Source organism: Diceros bicornis, chromosome 18 (assembly GCF_020826845.1).
Source record: "Diceros bicornis minor isolate mBicDic1 chromosome 18, mDicBic1.mat.cur, whole genome shotgun sequence".
Taxonomy (NCBI): Eukaryota; Metazoa; Chordata; class Mammalia; order Perissodactyla; family Rhinocerotidae; genus Diceros; species Diceros bicornis.
Window position 1 is genome coordinate 28,582,892 of NC_080757.1, and position 19,336 is coordinate 28,602,227.

The 19,336-nt window shown below is 40.3% G+C and overlaps 2 protein-coding genes across 4 annotated transcripts in view; both read right to left on the reverse strand.

Moving 5' to 3' along the window:
• Window positions 1-1,968, reverse strand: part of GDPD1 (glycerophosphodiester phosphodiesterase domain containing 1) — a 40,199-nt gene extending 38,231 nt beyond the window's left edge. The window contains exon 1 of one of the 3 annotated variants that reach the window (XM_058560548.1): window positions 1,731-1,968. In XM_058560548.1, the coding sequence (XP_058416531.1) occupies window positions 1,731-1,872 (142 nt within the window). In that variant the 5' untranslated portion in view covers window positions 1,873-1,968. The remainder of the gene's footprint in view (window positions 1-1,730) is intronic. The other 2 variants (XM_058560547.1, XM_058560546.1) reach the window with 2 other exon arrangements.
• An 8,413-nt stretch (window positions 1,969-10,381) lies between these two features.
• SMG8 (SMG8 nonsense mediated mRNA decay factor) lies at window positions 10,382-15,279 on the reverse strand. Its single transcript, XM_058560540.1, has 4 exons — window positions 13,502-15,279; window positions 12,328-12,473; window positions 11,198-12,070; window positions 10,382-10,782 (listed from the first exon to the last, which is right to left on the reverse strand). Exons 1-4 carry the CDS (start codon window positions 15,258-15,260, stop codon window positions 10,585-10,587), a joined length of 2,976 nt encoding a protein of 991 aa, XP_058416523.1. The 5' UTR covers window positions 15,261-15,279; the 3' UTR covers window positions 10,382-10,584.
• Between the last annotated feature and the right edge of the window lie 4,057 nt (window positions 15,280-19,336).

The following is a 19,336-nucleotide window of genomic DNA, read 5'->3' on the forward strand; positions in this document are numbered from 1 at the left end:
GAAAATATTTTCAAGATTATTTCCCAAAGTAAATGAGAATTGCAGGTCTAGCTTATCCTGGCTTTGATATTTGCTGCATTGACCCACCACACATTTTTTAACCTCTAGAGAGTGCTGTTTTTTTTTCACCTGTAGAGTGTAACAAAATTTCAAAGATTAACATGTATTTCTCCTAAAATAAAATTTAGATTATCCATAATGACAGTTTAGATGGCTTTTTAGAGGGTCTAGTTTTGTTTTGGTTTGGGTTTTTAGTAAGCACACTTTCTTTTTTTAAAGTTAGTAAACACAACCACAGTGTGTACTACCTATCCCCCAAATAGGAATACTACCATTGAAAACTGCTTCTATAGCAACAACTTAAACACTAAAAGCTGGTTTTTGGCTTTAATGGTTGAAGGCACATTAATAGTCATATGTTATCCTACAGTTTAATACACAGATAAACCAAATAAGCAATAACACGGCATTTAGCTGGTGACCCCTTAAAACCTTTGATGCTTTTCATGAGTGGGAGACTAGCATAACTAATGAAGTTACTCTTCAGAACTATGTTTAACTGATAAAACATCAGAAGAATGCTAATGTATTTCCGTGGTATTTAGAACCTTATTCTTGTCCAATTCTTGTTAGAAAAGGAGTTAGGGTACTCAATCAAGTTTTAGACTGTAAACGCCTAGAATTTACCATTTCAAGTATTAGACTGTAAATTCCAAGCAATTTTAACCTAGTTTAACATTCATGTTTAAAGGACAGTTAAAATGGATTAAAATAATCCAATTTCACAACATTTTATACATCATGCTTGAAATGAAATAAAGACACATTATTACACAATAATGAAGAGAAAGATTTGGCCTGCTGTCTGGGAAATCAGAGGGTGGACCATCTAGGCTCCTTGGGGGAAGACACTTTTCCAAAAGAAACTTCTTTGTGTTCTTTAAACAATACTCTCCTATCATAAACTAAATCACCTTTCTGTCTTTTGGAAATCCACCTGTCATCGCTGGGGTGCGGGGTGGGGCTTAAACAAAAAAGGTGCAAGCTTTGCAGCCTTGGGAACCAGGACGCTCCAGTTTCTGTCCCAGTGCAGCCCAAGCTCTAATTGTGACCTTGGGAAGTGTCCCCGGCTTAGGGACTCGGTTTCCCTCTCCTCAATTATCAGTGCTCAGAGGTGGTGACGGTGGGGGGAGGACCCGCCCCCAGTGACCGCAGACACTCGGGCTGCAGCACGCTGCAGGTTCACGCAGTTCCTCAACCCTGGAACTCGTCGCCCCGGCTCTCCTACAAGCTCAGCCACTGGCTCGCTCCGAGCAGCCTGTTCCCGGTTACCCTGCGCGGGGTACCTCTGGCTCTGTCCGGCGCTCCCCCATTGTGCCTCGCTGCTAGGAAGGGACCTTGCGATCATCCTTCCATTCGCCGAGAAACGCTCCATCTACCTTGCATTCTCACTCTGGTCCTTCCTCCTCCAGAGAACCCCTGACACCGCCGCACTCGAGAGATCCCCGCCTTGGCTCTGTCTCAAGACCCCCTTCGTTCCCTCGGGAGACCTTCCCTTCACATCGCATTCATCTCCGAGGAAGCCCCCTATTCACCCAACCCCATTCTTCCTCAAACTCTCACGTATTTCCACCCGCCTGCCTCTTGCGAAGCTCCAAAGAACCCTCAGCTCTAGTCGGAAAAAAAAGCCTCCCCCACCTCCGCCATCGGGTTCTGGGGACCCCTCTCACCTCCGCGGTGAGAGATGTGTTTACTGAGGAATCGCTGTTTCTTTCTCTGGTGCAGCAAGGTCGGGTATTTGAGCAACAAGAATGAGGTCACCAAGTACCCTCCCAGGGTGGAGAGAAGGTAAAAAGCCGCGGTGGACGACATCTCAGCCACCGTGTGGGAAGTCTCCCACCTTCCGGCCCTCCGAACTCCGCTGCGGCGGTCCCAACGGCGACGGCGGCGGCTGCTGCTCGCCCCCAGCCGGTGCCAGCGGCACAGCGCACTTGTCCGCGCCGCGCCACTACGCAGGCGCATCCGGACCCTAGCGTCCGAGCAACAAAGGGGCTCCGGCACGCAGGCGCGCTCCGGATGCTGGGTAGGAACCTGCGGAGGTTTTGTCGTGAGCATCTGTCACCTAGCTTTGTGGTCGGACCTGCAGCGCTTCCAGGAACTGAGGCGAAAACTTGGAAACCTGCTAGTGCCTTCGCCATCACTCAGGCAGAAAGGCTATTCAAGGATAGCCTTCAGGAAGGCCTGACGTAATTAAAAAATACACATCGGAAAGGAAAGCTTTCAGGTGCATCTTTGCCCCTACTCTAGGAAATGTGAAGAACTGTTACTGACGGAGGAGTTAAAGCTTGCTAAACAAACAATAAACCCATCCATTTGTCTAACCAAGAGAGAACTTTCCCTATTGTCACGCATACCATAAAATGTACTAGTTTGTCAGTCAAGTATTTGAGGGACGGAGCCCTCTCTTATTTCACTAAGAAAAAACAATCCCCATGTCTTGTACGCGATAGGCAGTATAGGAATATTTGTTGACTTCCAAGTCCATTTAAAATAAGGGAAAGTTGACAAAGTTATAGGTTATCACTTCTTAGGAAGACTGGAAACTAAATTCCACAAGCCCCAACTAGTTTCCCTTTCGTTTCACACATTCCAAACTACTAAAACTCGAAGAGCCACATTTAAATGCAAAAGAATTAACCTAGGGCTGAGGGAGATTTGGCAAGAAGAGTTTGTCTCCCACAGAGGTAGAATGCACAGTGATTATTTAAAATCTTGTGATTCTTGTCTCTGGTTTTAAGCAAAGTACTCTTAGTCCTGTTTCTTTATCTATAAAATGAGGAATTTTTTACTATATGATAACTTCCAACTCTCACATTCTATTAATGATCTTGGTTCCCAAAGATTCTAGCTTCCTTTGAGAGGACTAAATAACATTTAGAAGATTCTTGAAAACAGGGGCTTGTATTACTTTTTTTTTTTTTTTTTGGTGAGGAAGATTGGCCCTGAGCTAACATCTGTGCCAATCTTCCTCTATTTTGTATGTGGGACACTGCCACAGTATGGCTTGACAAGTTCTGTATAGGTCTGTGCCCAGGATCCAAACGGGTGAACCCTGGGCTGCCAAAGCTGAGCATGCGAACTTAACCACTATACCACCAGGCTGGCCCCTGTATTAGATTTTTTAAAGTAGCTGAAAAAGACTTTTGCATCAGTTTACCTCCAGTAGTAGTCTTTTTGTTGATCTAACACCAAAATACCCAAAGAAATGGTGAAGCCTTTGTAGAAGAAAAAGAACTAAGTATAAAAATTTCCAAATACAACCAAACTTTTAAAATTAAAACATTTTAAGGAAACTCCTGAGTTGAAAAACACTGCCGTGTTAGGAATTAAGGAAAGCATCTGTTTAGGGCTGTCAAATTATATCCTATAAATCAGGTGATATGCATGGTTCTGTTTCCCTTTTCCAAAATCTCACCTGATAGCACCTTTTCTTTAAATTTGATGACTACTATTTATGATGAGTATAGACACATGTATATGATAAACATTACCAGAAAAAAAAAATCTATGTAAGAATACTTAACCTTCAAATATAGAGGCACCTGTGGCTTAGCAGATAGAGCCCTGAACCCACAGACATAGCTATACATTTACAAGCTGAGTGACTTTGGGCCTATCACTTAGTTTAAGCCTCAGTTTCCACATCTGTAAAATGGGGACAACAGTATCTACCCTCATAGGGCTGTTCTGAGGATCTAATTAAGTAAAATGAAAGCATTAAAAGTATCCTATATAAGTAAAGCCTAATGTCAGAAGATAAAATAGTTTCTTTCTCTAAAATATCACCAAAAAATTGGGAAAAGTATACAGAATTACTCAAAATAAGTAACCAAGCGGGAGCACATATACCTTATTGGAGGCCCAAGAAAATGAAAGAACAGGCAAGCTATAATAGTAGAAAAGCACATTTTAAAAAATTGTACCAATATGACCAGAAATGTCTTCCAAGTGGAAGAAGGTCATATTTTGAGGGAAATTTACAAGAGGCTCCAAAGTTAATAAGAGATTACTTAAACCAAGAAAGGAAATTAGTACAAGAAATCAATTATCACAGGGAAAAAGTGTTGAAAAAGAAAGGGTATCAGAAATCACCGGCCTGTTTCATTATAAATAGAAAACTCATGTCTTAAGTAGTTTTCCCAAGACTACACAGATAGTGGCTGATGTTATAATAAAAAGGTCACCAATCTTAATTCAGTTCAAGGGGGTGAAGATAGTATTGATCTTCTGAAAAGCAAAAGATTTAAAAAAATAGTCTTGCTCTTTATAGAAGACACTATAGAAGACATTATAGAAGACATTAAAGAAATTCCCACTTAAAAACTATCCTTAGAATTGTATCAGAGGTAGCAGATCCAGGAAGCAGTACAGTGGAAAGAACACTGAATTCTAGTCCAATGATTCCTTAACTTGTCATTTCAACCACATGTACAATTGCATTGCCCAAATCATTAGTGCTCTAGATAGCAGATGTAATTGACTAAGAACATATATCATTGGGACTAGAAGGGATTTACCCAAGAGTTCTGAAGGAACCCATAAAATAAATTAAATTGTGATACTATTCAAAATAAGAAAACTGCTGTAATAGTGTGCTGATACATTGGCAGACTGCCATCAAGATTCCCAACTATGACAATGAGAATCTGATACTAGGTTAGAGCATGGTTCAACTTTCTGTAGGGCAATTTAGCAATATGTATCAAAATGTAAAATGTGTATATCCTTTAGTCCATCAATCCCAGGTCCAGGAGTTTATTTTACAAAGAAAATTTCACAAGTATTAATAAAAAATGTATGCACCATGGTGTCCTATCAATGTTTGTAGGGGCCCTAAATTGGAAGAAACCTAAATATCAAACAATAAAGGACAGATTTTGCACATCATGATAAGGGAAAACGATGCAGCCATTAATAACAGACTTCCATTTATTTATTATTATTATTATTATTATTATTTTTTTTTGTGAGGAAGATGAGCCCTGAGCTAACATCCGACGCCAATCCTCCTCCTTTTGCTGAGGAAGACTGGCCCTGGGCTAATATCTGTGCCTATCTTCCTCCACTTTATATGGGATGACGCCACAGCATGGCCTGACAAGCGGTGCATCAGTGCACCCCTGGGATCTGCACCCGGGCCACCAGCAGTGGAGCTCGCACACTTAACCACTACGCCACAGAGCCAGCCCCTCACTAGCATATTCCTGATGGTTTTGGCAAATGAAGTGTACCTGGGCCCATGTGTGTAATGTAATCTGAACCCGGGCCACCAGCAGTGGAGCGCACGCACCGAACCGCTATGCCACAGGGCCAGCCCCTAGACTTCCATTTATTTACAGGAAAAATGTGCACCGCATAGTAGACAATGAGTGAAAAAAAGCTGAGTGAAAAAAAGTAGATTACAGAACAAGATGTATTCTATGATTGCAATTACTATGTAAAATTGAATACGTATCTACATGTGCATGTATGCATAAAGATGTTTAGAAGGATATTCACTAAAATATTGCAATCGATTAGAAGAGCACTAGCAGAGCAGTGGAATTACAGATAACTTACTCTTAGCTTTGTTTAAAAAAATTCTTAATGATGGATACAAGGACTAAATATTAGTTTTACAAAAACAGCAAAAGTATGTTCAAAACCAAAAACAATTGTTTTAAATGAGATTATAAAGTAGGTAGTCTTTTATATTGAGAAAAGAGCTAGGATAAGACAAAAGATAAACAAGGGCCGGCACCACAGAATAGTTGTTAAATTAGCATGTTGCGCTTCAGCGGCCCGGCGTTTGCGGGTTTGGATCACCGGCAGGGATCTACACCACTGGTCAGCCACACTATGACGGAGACCCACGTATAAAGTAGAGGAAGATTGGCACGGATGTTAGCTCAGGGCTAGTCTTCTTCAGCAAAAAAAAAAGGATAAAAATAATTTGATACTCAATTACATATAATTTAGTAGAAGAAAGGAAGTAATAATCAAGTGACATAATATAGTCCTCTAAGAGTGTTTGGAATAAAAAGGAACCACGGGATATAATTTACACTATAGACATTTTTCCTATACCTATTCAAATAGAAATTTTTTTTTTTTTGCTATACCTATAGGCAGGATTATTTTCAGTATGGAAATGTTTGGAGAAAATATTTAAAATGCATTTAGAAGATGATTGGATCTGAGCTATCAGTTACAAACAAACAAGGAATAACTATCCCTTATATTTATAAAACAGTTTAGAATTTGTAAAGGACTTCAATTAATATGATCTTTAAGTGTCTGAACCATGGTTATCTTTTGAGGTAGATAAAGGAGTTATTATCCCCATTTTAAAGATCAATAAGCTGAAGCTTTAGATGGGATCCAGTGTTAGGAGATGCAGTAAGATTATTTCCTCAAGACACCAACCCAATGAGCTGCTGTGTCAACTTAGGCCAATAAACATTATTAACAGTATTGAAAATTAAACATAAACTATTAGCTGGCCTTTGTGCAAAATTATGCAGCATTCCAAAAACTTAGTGCAGTTTTATTTGCCACATCTTAGGACAGGCACAAAGTTGTGGGAGACAGAACAGAAAAGGGCAATTAAATGGCCAAGGGATTTGAGAAGATGCTTTATATAAAGCATAAACAAACTAACAAACACTAAACCCAGTTTGAAAGTCCACAAAAGATAGAAGCAGGAAGGTACAAACCATGTTTACCAAACTGCTATATGTCATAGGGCTTACCACAGTGTTTTACATGTACTAGGCACTGTTTACCTGGTTATAAAAGGTAGGATTAAAACTAACAGAGACTTACTCACCATCTCCCAAACTATTAGAATTACAGGATAACTTTAAAAAGTAAATTTAAGGGCCGGCCCCGTGGCTTAGCAGTTAAGTGCGTGCGCTCTGCTACTGGTGGCCCGGGTTCGGATCCCAGGCGCGCACCCAACGCACCGCTTCTCCGGCCATGCTGAGGCCACGTCCCACATACAGCAACTAGAAGGAAGTGCAGCTATGACATACAACTCTCTACTGGGGCTTTGGGGGGAAAATAAATAAATAAATAAAATTATTAAAAAAAAGTATAAAAAGTAAATTTAAGATAAATTATAATTATTATCAAGAATTTGGTGCGGGTCTCCTGGCGTAGCTGTTAAGTGCGCACGCTCTGCTGCGGCGGCCGGGGTTCAGATCCCAGGCCTGCACCAATGCACCGCTTGTCAGGCCATGCTGAGGCGGTGTCCCATATAAAGTGGAGGAAGATGGGCACGGATGTTAGCCCAGGGCCAGTCTTCCTCAGCAAAAAGAGGAGGGTTGGCATGGATGTTAGCTCAGGGCTGATCTTCCTCACAAAACAAAAAAAAAATAATTTATCTATGTGCCTCTCTATTAGCTTTATATATAATACCTTTAATCCTCACAACCACCCTTTGTGATAAATAGGAATTACCATTACCATTTTAGGGAAAATAATACTCAAGAATTAAGTAAATTATTCAGGTTTCTTAAATGGTGGAGTCAATTTTTTTTTTTGGCTTCAATCTACTACAGCACTATTTTATACAGGAGAAAATACAGAACAGGACAGGGTATAAGAATATAAAGATTCAATACAGTTTTAGAGAGAATCAAGATCCACACTCTTAAGAGAAACTCAGATGTTTTGGGGGTAGCATACATAATTTTCCCCACATTAAAAACTCAGCCATTCAGACCAGAGTCAAAATATTCAGTTGGAAGAACTGACATGAAGTTTCTGTTCTTATATTTCCTAAGGCAGAACACAGGAAGAGTACAGCTTTGAAATCAGTGTCCTCAATTTAAATTCTGACTTTGCTACTCCCTAGCTATGTGATCTTGGACAAATTTTTTAACCACTTCAAGCTTTAATTTCCTGATCTATAAAATAGGGATAATATCTGTCTTGCAGGGTTCTGAGGATTAGAGGCAATGCATGCAAAACGGTTAGTAAAGTACATAATAAGTAGATATTCATGAAATAGCTATTATTACTGTATGCCATTCAATAAAGACTAGCTATTGTTATTTTTATGAATCAGGCTTCCCTAGTCCTATTTTTCTAATTTTCTTTGTTTTCTGTTCCTTGGAAGTCTTTTTTGTTGTTGTTGTTTTAGTATCGATTCACTGTTTAAGTAGTACAGGGGAACCTAACTTTAGGTAAAACAACATGTGAAGCCAATTTTAAAGTTAGAATAATATAATTTACTTTACAAAATGATGTATCATATTAGTCCTTTAAATAGTAAGCACTCCTTCAATAAGATATGATTTATTTCCTAAAAATTTTAATTCTATACAACTTTTCATGGACACATCAAAAGAGTTACCAATAGGCCAAAGAATGTCCTGTGAAGTCCCTTCTGACCTAGTGATTCTTAAAAAAGAATCAATTTGAAACATCTGCTTATATCTCAATAATAAAAAAAATTCTGCTAAGCAAAGCACAATGCAAGTGCTGCCACAGAAGAAATACAATTTCTTTAATAAAATCATCACTTTTGAAATTTGCTGAAGGTTTATGTGACCAAAGAGAAGAGTAGTAAGCAACACAAATTGCATAGTCCACATTTCTCTAATGCAACACTCTGTAAACCTATTTATGGATAAAAGCAAACAAGTGCTGTACTTGTCTTTTAAGCAAGTTATACAAATACAAATAGCTAAAGATTTTGTATTTCAAAACTCTACAGAAATTCAAATTAGGGTGGCTAAAAATAATCAAGGAAAATCATTTACTGATTTAAGCAGGAATGTAAAGTTGCTCCATACAGAATGACATCAAAAAGGAAACAAAGAAAAAAGACACAGGTTTGCTCTTCTGAAACTTATTTGTTCTTACAAACTACTTTCTTCTAGTTCCTTTGATCTACAAGTTTACACAACCTGTTATTCAAGTCTTAGAGGCTATTCAAAAAACAAAACAACTATTAGTACATATCCTACAGAGCAATCTAGCTGTATTTCCCAAATGCAGTGTGCTATTTTATAAAACCAACCAAGAACCACATTCAGTACAAAAGCAATCGTGATTTTTAAAATTGATATAAAAAGAATGAAAGATATAAAAGAAAGGATGAAAAATAAGGGTGAGATGTAAGAAGAATGTAGACTAATTTTCATATTGGCTAACATTCTCCTTTTCCTAATCAAAGTATAGTAAAATGGGCATAAAAATACATCTAATTAAATTACAGTTCTAAATTGGCTGCCAGTTACATGTTTCTCCCTATACATTTTTTTGTGTGTGTGTAAGGAAGATCAGCCCTGAGCTAACATCCATGCCAATCCTCCTCTTTTTGCTGAGGAAGACCGGCCCTGAGCTACCATCTATTGCCAATCCTCCTCCTTTTTTTCCCCTTTTTCTCCCCAAAGCCCCAGTAGATAGTTGTATGTCATACTTGCACATCCTTCATGTTGCTGTATGTGGGATGCCGCCTCAGCATGGCCGGAGAAGCAGTGCATCGGTGCGTGCCCGGGTCCAAACCTGGGCCACCAGTAGCGGAGCATGCGCACTTAACCGCTAAGCCTCTCCCTATACATTTTAAAATCTAAATCTAAATAACTGCTTTAAGCTGGTAGCAAAACATCTTAAACAAATACTATATTCATATATATTGAGACTAAAATTTCCAATTCCATTTGCCCAGCACTTCAAAATCAATGTGTCTAGGAAAATATAATCAATTACACTAGAATTTTGGTATGTTATTTTGCACATTTATCTAATTGATAATATAACAGTGTCACCATGTTGATGCTGGTAAAAGGTATCATAGATTGATAAGATTTGTATTACTTGGCAAATTGCTTCACAGTGTAAGAATTTTTAAACAACAAAGTGTGTATTAATATTTTGGATTAAAAAGTTTTAGTTCAGAGAGCATTCATTTAAAATACGGTCTCTTATCAGTCCAAGAATAAAATGGTAAGAACAAAACAATCTAACTCATATACCATAATTGTGAGCTAAAAATTGGGCTTTTTTTGCAATTAAGTCCTCTTACCATTACCAGATAACCTGCTGGATCATCTTTTTTTTTTTTTTTTTTAAGGATGTCGTCGTTTTTATTTATTTATTTACTTTTTCCCCCAAAGCCCCAGTAGATAGTTGTATGTCATAGCTGCATATCCTTCTAGTTGCTGTATGTGGGACATGGCCTCAGCACGGCCGGAGAAGCGGTGCGTCAGTGCGCGCCCGGGATCCAACCCGGACCGCCCACAGCGGAACGCGCGCACCCAACCGCTAAGCCACGGGGCCAGCCCTGGATCATCTTATTTTGAAGATAATTTCAGGAGCAGCATCTTGTTTATTAGTAAGTTGTAACCCCATTTACAGTAGATAGCAACAAGATCATGAAATAGTGGAACAATTATTGTCCAAATACTGAACTTCTATAACCAAAACACATTTTGGGTTCAAGAAAACACAGTACACACATACCAAAAAAAACACCATATACACACTAAAAACAAAAACCAGCTCAAATCTAGGATTGAACTGGCTGGACAACACTTATTGTGTAACTGCTTTAAGAACCCCACGGAGCACCTTGTAACTCATTAACTGCACATTTTCCTTTGGAGGGAAACAAGGTCCTCTCTCAGTTACATATGCATAAGGAAATCTCAAAACCCAGAGGCCATCTGGTGGAAGAGTGATTTCTTGTTTTTCTGGGTAGAATACTGGACATGGTGGTGGGCCTGGCTGAACCTGAAAAACACAGGTAATATAATTATTTTTACATTTTTCAATAAGAAACACCTGAAAGATAAATACCTAAACAGACAATAAGTTCAAAGAACATATAAGATTAAGGTAATGGGTACACTCCTAACTCTAATCATATCCAATATTACATTATTTAGTTTCAAATATTATCCTGCTTTTCTACAGATTTTTAATTTCAAGTTCTGCCTCTGAACCAACAATGTCAATTCACAGTGTGAATTGATTAACACATCCACAATTTATTTTTCAAGAAACAGAATATTAGTTATAAAAGGTATTCAAAATTAAGACCTTTTTAACAAAATAATTAGTTTGATATTATTCTGTACTTTCTAAAAAGAATCAAAACAAGCATCAGCATTTTTTGCTTGAGAATGGACAGGGTCGTATTTCTTACCTGAGGCATTAGTATTATCTGCAAAGGAGCGTCAGGAACCACAACAAAAAGCCTCATAAGTTGAGCATAATGTGGTTTTAGCCCTCTACCCTGAGACGATGACAGAATATATAAGGGCATATCACTATTCAGGGCTTTTAAAGCTGATTCCTTTGGCCCACTTCCCATTACTTTCATTACTTTGTCAGGTCCCGAGCACATAAATCTCCGACCTCGAGAGTCTTCATATTCAAAGCCCACAAATGCTCGAGCTATGTCATCTCGCCGTCTTCCTCTTCCCATTACAACTGCACTTCTCTTTCCAGGAATAGCTTTATTTGGAGCAGGCCAAGAATTTGTGTCTAAGTCTCCTTCATCTTCAGCTCTAGTCCTGATGACAATGTCCCAAGGCATAAGATAGTTTGTTCCTGGAATGAAGCCCTGTTGGTCTAAACCTGTGTGAAAGTTATAAGACTTAGCAGGGCCTAGTTTAACCAAAGACCAGCTGGAGAATTTGGGTAGGAGACCCTTAGGGCAATTTGAATGTAGCATGCCTGGGAGATACTCAACTGTAGATGCTTGTCGATCAACCAGGTTTGGTCTTTTCTCAGTTTTTACTTCTCCTTGACCATGAACTTCTGGATTATCTCCTCCTGCTTGTGGATCAGCTGGATAGGTACCTAAACTATCTGTGGATTGACCTAAACTCAAAGCTAAACTTAGGCTTGTGCTCTCTCCTTGGGTTTGAGGTTCTTTTTCTTTAAGTTTATCAGCATCTGGATCTGCTGGGGCAGGAGAAGATTCATTTTTGGCAGGAGCAGGATCTGGAGTACTTGGTTCAAATACTGGGAAATTGATATGATCCAATTTTCCACAACATTTTTCTTCCAGAAGCTATAGAGGAAGAAAAATTAATAAATAAATAATCCTGTTAACTTTTCATTTAAAATAATATATTCTTCACTCTAAAAAGCAAGATTTATAATTAACGGCTAAGCAAGTAAGTACATATAAAGAACTTTCCCCTGTTTACATATCACACTGCAGTCCTTTACTTTTCTAGACATTTTGCTCCTGAAAATATGTATTTTTAGTCAAATGGTAGTTAGCAAAAAAAAAAAGAGGAGAAAGAAGAAAAATTCAGAGTCTACCTGATAAAAGTCATAGTTAGCTGCCTTGATATCAAAGGGATCATCTCGAGGTGCTTGTTTCCTTCCACAGTTACAGGCACCAGTTGATCGAGCTCGGCTATTGTGATATAGCACAGGAGGATTTCTATCAGCCTCTGGTTTTTCTCCTGGAAAATATAACAGTCATTATTAATTTCACACACACAATGCAGAGTCAAATTTATTCTGCATTCTATAGCATCTAACCCCCAAATTTCTCCAAACAGTTCTTTGGAAATAAGAAGGGAAAAAACAAATATCAAAAACATAAAAACCTTGGGCGAGGGCGGTGGCGTAGCGGTTAAGTGTGCGCACTCCGCTGCGGCGGCCCGGGGTTCGGATCCCAGGCGCGCACCGATGCACTGCTTGTCAAAGCCATGCTGTGTTGGGCCAGCCCTGTGGCTTGGCGGTTGAGTGCGGGCGCTCCACGACTGGCGGCCTGGGTTCAGATCCCGGGCACGCACCGATGCACTGCTTCTCCAGCCATGCTGTGGCCGCGTCCCACATACAGCAACTATAAAGATGTGCAACTATGATGTACAACTATCTACTGGGGCTTTGGGGGAAAAAAAAATTAAAAAGAAAAAGCCATGCTGTGGCGGCGTCCCATATAAAGTGGAGGAAGATGGGCACGGATGTTAGCCCAGGGCCAGTCTTCCTCAGCAAAAAGAAGAGGATTGGCAGATGTTAGCTCAGGGCTGATCTTCCTCACAAACAAAACAAAACAAAAACCTTGACTAAATTCACATAACAGAAGAAACAAGTGAAAATACATAAAATATGTTTTTTTAATCTAAAATGTTAGGGTTTCTAAGTAAATTTTATCATCACCATGGTGGCCTTACACTTCATTATATTCATTTTAGTTCACCAAACCTCCAAAATAAAAATGTTAACGTTTTTCTAAAACTTTGTATTATTTAATAGTTGTTTACTAATGCCCTAGGGCTCATTCTTTAAATACAAGAAAATAATTAGTAATCATAGCTGATATTTTCTTTTTACAGTAGAAAGAGAGAAAATTTAAATCCGACGCACTTAAATTTCTGTAGGGCTCTCTTTTTAAAATATCAATACATAGTGAACAAACTCGCTTAAAACAAGAATAAAAACACAGCTCAGTTTTGATTTCAAAAGGGTGAAAAATTTTAGCTACCTGATTTAGGTAATGAATGAAATTTATGTACACAGTGTTGATCAGTTAAACTCCTCTCCTCACAGAGCTGATGGCCATTGCTCCAAAACTTGTAGCAGTCCTCGTGTAACTGCATGGCGTACTTGTGAAAGGCTGGACCCCTAGCGTGTTGACTGTACACTCGAAGAGCCTGGGCAAGCTGATTCTTATGGACAGTCATTGTGTAATTATGAGGCAAATTTGACTGATAGGCACTATGGGCCATGGGTAAAGCTTTTTGGCATCGGTTTTCTGAGAATTTGGTGTCAATATCCAAAAATCCTTCCAAGACTTTAATACTGCTTAAAATCTTAGATGTTAGCTCCCCAGTGGGAGACCCCAGGTCCTCCTCTTTCCCATCAATAGCTACTTCATACAGTTTTGAAGCTGCTGAGATCCACTTATGATAAGTGGGAAGTTCAAAATGGGAAGGCTGTGGGTTCCTGCCCACACTGTCATCAAAACCTTTCTTGCTTAGGACTAGCTCCACATGCTGCCATAGGAATTCCCGAAGAGTGAAATCCACTAGCTGCCCTGAAGAACTGGAACTGCTGCTGTCAATGTGGAAAGAAAGTTGTTGTCGGTTGTGCTGCCTCATCACCTGGTATCGCCTGGGCCCAGAAAGGGGTGTAGGCACTAGCAAAGATTCCGGGTCCTTCACAGTACAATGACCCCTGAGTTGGTCCAGCAACATGCCTACTGGGTCCTCCTCCTGGCTTCCGGGAACTATGTACACAAAAGCTTGGTTGGCAGGCACAGTAAAGAGGCAGTTGATACTCTGATTAGTCAAGACACGACTCTTCCGGAAGATTCTATAGATCTGGTCCTCTAGGGCATGCTGCAATCTCCTTTTGGGAGAATGCTTCTTGGGCTTGTCTGGATGGGCTGGGTCTTGGTTCCGAGGGGGTTCCACCTTGAGGGCTCCATTGAGTTGGAAGAGAAAAAGGAGTCTAGGTGGGCAAGGTCGACAGTTTAGCTTCCAGTCTTTGCCAACTGGACAATCCTTAATGGCTGTTTTGAGGAGGGGCAGTACTTTCTGTCTCAGTCCATCCAGGGCTCTGAATACTCGATCATAAGTGATATCAAAGGAACAAGTGGGATGGACCAGAAGCAGGATGTGACAGACAGAGAAAAGATAAAGGAGACTGAGGCACTGCAGCTTCTCTTGATGCTTCCAGAACTCGTGCGCTTCTGCATGAGGTAAAGACAGGCCACCTCCAGCTTCCCCGCTCTGAAGAGCCCGACAAGCCCGCAGAAGCTGGGAATTGTCACAGATAGAAGTGAGAAGAAGATATAGAACTTTGCTTTCCTGGCTGTAATATGCCTGCAGAAGGCTGTAGTCGTGCGAGCCTGGCTCAGGTCGGTTACCTTCCGCAGCGGCTCCACCTCCCTTAACTGCATCCTCGGCCCCAGCCCCAGGGTCCCCGGCTCCACCAGTTTCCCCGACGGCGCCAGGCTCGGTCCTGATTCCAGGCCCTGGGTCCCCAGGATCTTGGTGGCGAAAGAGGGGAAAGATCTGTCGGTCGCACACCGTATTCACAAGTGAGAACTTCTCGGAATTCAGTCGCAGAGCCGTCTTGCCGAAGATTCCCACCACGCAGATCTCATCCTCTCGCCAAGGAGGCTCCGGTCCGCCAGCTGCGCTCCCTCCGCCCTCCGTAGAGGACCCCTCGGGACTTTCAGGGCCGGTCCACGCTGAAGCTCCCATTAGAAGCTCTCGCAAGCTGACAGGACCCGCCATGGTGCAGAGACTTCTCTAGAGTCCTTCCGGTCCGCCCTGTAAACCGAACCGGCGTTGGTCCAATTTTGAAATCCCTCCCCCGCGCCTTCAGTACCTGCTGTCCTTTCACTTTAGGTTCCGCCTCCCGCTCCTCCTCTCCTAGTCTTTCCCTAAGCTTGTCCCTAGTCCTACACCACAGCCCGTTTAAGATTTTCCTCAACCTGAGGCTGTAAGACGAGATATCAAAAAGACAATTGGAAGCAGTTAGTTTGCACTTCAAGGAATACAAAAACACTGCAAAAGCAGGGTCAAGTGACTCTTCCAAAAGTAGAGAAATGGTTTAATTTAAGCTCTAGAACCTTGCTACACAAGGCCTATTGTGCAGAAAAAAGAGGAGGGAACTTGTTAGAAATGCAGAATCTCAGGCCCCAACCCAGACCTACTGAATCAGAAGATGCATTTCAACTAAATCCTAGTGATTGGTACACACTCTGCAGTTTGAGAAAAACGGCCCTAGAAACATCTTGCAAGGTGAACAGATTTCCTTCTTCAGACCTATTTGTAAAGAAAGATGATTCACTCACATCAATGGAAAAGAAAGACGGTGATTTTGAAAGGTTTATGGAGTAGAAGCTTTAAAAAAAATAATTTCTCAGGCTCAGAAGAATATATGACAAAATGTTAAACAAAATATATACCAAGGGGGCTGACCTGGTGGCATAGTAGTTAAGTTCACGCATGCCTGCTTCCTTGGCCGGTGTTTGTGGGTTTGGATCCTGGGTGTGGACCTACACACTGCTCATAAAGCCATGCTGTGGTGGCATTCCATATAAAAAAACAGAGGAATACTGGCATAGATGTTAGCTCAGTGACAATCTTCCTCAAGCAAAAAGAGGAAGATTGGCAACAGATGTTAGCTCAGGGCCAGTATTCCTCACCAATATATATAATATATATATACCAAAATATTTAAAATGTGATGGGATTTGTTTCATTTTTTTATTCCCTTCTTTTTTATATATATAATTTTATTTATTTATTTACTCCCCCAAAGCCCCAGTAGACAGTTGTATGTCATAGCTGCACATCCTTCTAGTTGCTGTATGTGGGACGCGGCCTCAGCATGGCTGGAGAAGCGGTGCGTTGGTGCGCACCCGGGATCCGAACCCGGGCCACCAGCAGCGGAGTGCACACACTTAACCGCTAAGCCACGGGGCTGGCCCTTTTATTCCCTTCTTTATGTTTTTTTTTAATAGACTTTATTTTTTAAGAGCAGTTTTAGATTCATAGAAAAATTGAGCAGAAAGTACAGACAGTTCCCATATACTCTCTGCCCCCACACAGGCACGGCCTCCTCCACCATCAACACCCTCCTCCAGAGTGGTAAATTTGTTACAACTAATGAACCTGGATTGACACATCATTATGGCCCCCAAATCCATAAATTACATTACGGTTCATTCTTGGTGTTGTACATTCTATGGGTTTGGACAAATGTATAATGACATATATCCACCATTATAGTATCATATAGAATAGTTTCACTGCCCTGAAAATCCTCTGTGCTCTGCCTATTCATCCCTCCCTTCCCCCAACCCCTGGTAATCACTGATCTTTTTACTGTCTCCATAGTTTTGTCTTTTCCGAAATGCCTCATAGTTGGAGTCATACAGTACACAGCCTTTTCAGATTGGCTTCTATCACTTAGTAATATGCATTTACGGTTCCTCCGTGGTTTTTCATGATTTGATAGCTCATTTCTTTATAGCGCTGAATAGTATTTCCTTATCTGGATGTACCACAGTTTATTCATCCATTCACTCACTAAAGGACATCTTTGTTGCTTCTAAGTTTTGGCAATTATGAATAAAGCTGCTACAAACATCTGTGTTTAGGGGCCAGCCCATTGGTGTAGTGGTTAAGTTTCTGCGCTCCACTTCCGTGGCCTGGGGTTCGCAGGTTCAGATCTGGGCGCGGACCTACAAGCTGCTTATCAAGCCCTGCTGTGGCAGCATCCCACGTACAAAATAGAGGAAGATGGGCACAGATGTTAGCTCAGAGCTAATCTTCCTCAGCAAAAAGGAGGATTGGCAATAGATATTAGCTCAGAGCCAGTCTTCCTCTCTCTCACACACACACACACACACACAAAATCTGTGTGCGGGGTTTTGAGTGGACATGCTCTTTTATTTTTATATCTGTATTTTCTAATTTTTCTACAGTGAACACTTTCTTCAATTTGTAATAATATTAAAAAATTCTTCCTTGAAAAAAATGTGGAAAGCTTTAACTCAATATTTGATTTAGTTGATTGGAAGTTTGAATGGTTAGATATTTTTTGAAATACTCGTGGTTTTAAAGTAGAAATGGAGTTAGATAATTTGTGTTTAATGAGTTCTTACTTGGGGTGTAAATAATGACAATAAAATAATAATCAAGCACATATTACTTACTCTGTATGTGGCTCTGTGCTAAATCCTTATCAAGAATTCTCATTTGGGCCGGCCCCATGGCTTAGCAGTTAAGTGAGCGTGCTCCGCTGCTGGCGGCCTGGGGTTCAGATCCCGGGCGCGCACTGACGCACTGCTTCTCCGGCCATGCTGAGGCCGTGTCCCACATACAGCAACTAGAAGGACGTGCAGCTATAACATACAACTATCTACTGGGGCTTTCGGGGGAAAAAAGTAAATAAATAACGTTATAAAAAAAAAAAAGAATTCTCATTTGTGTATGATCTCACTTATACATAGAATCTAAAAAACCCTAACTCATAGAAATAGAGAATAAGTAGATAGTTGCCAGTGGTTGGGGGTGGGCAGAATGGGTGAAGGTAGTGAAAAAGTATAAAGTTCCAGTTATTAGATAAATAAATTCTGGGGATATAATGTACAGAATTGTAACTATAGTTAACAATACTGTATTGTATGCTTGAAAATTGCTGAGAGTAGATCTTAAAAGTTCTCATTGCAAGAAAAAAAATTTGTAACTATATGAGGTGTTGGATGTTAACTAGACTTATTGTGGTAATCATTTTGCAATATATACACATATCAAATCATTATGTTGTACACCTTAATATAATGTTATCTGTCAATTACATCTCAATAAAACTGGAGGGGAAAAAAGAATTATCTCATTTAATCCTCAAAGGAAGGGTGGGGTCCTAAGTCATGATTGTGTTATTTTTAAAATATTAAGCTATATGGGGCTTCCATAAATTCTTCTCAACCAACTCTTATTTACTAACAAGAATTTAGCAAGGAGTAGGGGTGGGTTTTTTCTTTTTTTGTGTGTGAGGAAGATCAGCCCTGAACTAACATCCATGCTAATCCTCCTCTTTTTGCTGAGGAAGACCAGCTCTGAGCTAACATCTATTGCCAATCCTTCTTCTTTTTTTTTTCTTTCCCCAAAGCCCCAGTAGATAGTTGCACATCATAGTTGCACATCCTTCTAGTTGCTGTATGTGGGACGTGGCCTCAGCATGGCTGGAGAAGCGGTGCGTCGGTGCGCGCATGGGGTCCGAACCCGGCCGCCAGTAGCAGAGCACATGCATTTAACCGCTAAGCCACGGGGCGGCCCAGGGGTGGGTTTTTAAATGTATTTTTAAAGATTTTGTTTGTCTATTTGCTCTTTACTTGTTGCCTTCTCTACTTCTACATGTCCAGATCCTGTCTTTCTTTGGAAAGCCAACTAAAATGAGAAATTCTACATGTTTATTCACATAAATTATATTGTGATCCTCACCATGTAGATTATTTGCTATGTTCAGAATGTGACTTTGCTGATATAAGATCATTTTAACAATTCCTTGACTTATAAATCCAGGAAAAATAGTGTATATTAACCACACACATTGTACAGAATTTCCCAAGTAAACAAAATGTGGAAAAACCAAATAGAAAAGACTCTTTGAAGAAAACAGGAGCAACAAGAACTCTCATACTTTTCTGAAGGAATCATGGATTGATACAACTACTTTGGAAAACCAGTTTGACAGTATCTAGAAAATGGGCACATTAAGAGGTACAAACTCCCAGTCATGAAATCAATGTCATGGGGATGTAATGTATGGCATAGAGAATATAGTCAATAATATA

What these genes read in the sequence shown, in the direction of transcription:
- SMG8 (XM_058560540.1), bottom strand. Translation starts at nt 15,260, where the DNA reads ATGGCGGGTCCTGTCAGCTTGCGAGAGCTTCTAATGGGAGCTTCAGCG. An exon ending in TCATTCATTACCTAAATCAG is followed by an intron (nt 12,474 to 13,501) that starts GTAGCTAAAATT and finishes TATATTTTCCAG; the next exon opens with GAGAAAAACCAGAGGCTGAT. An exon ending in AGATAATACTAATGCCTCAG is followed by an intron (nt 10,783 to 11,197) that starts GTAAGAAATACG and finishes TGTGTTTTTCAG; the next exon opens with GTTCAGCCAGGCCCACCACC.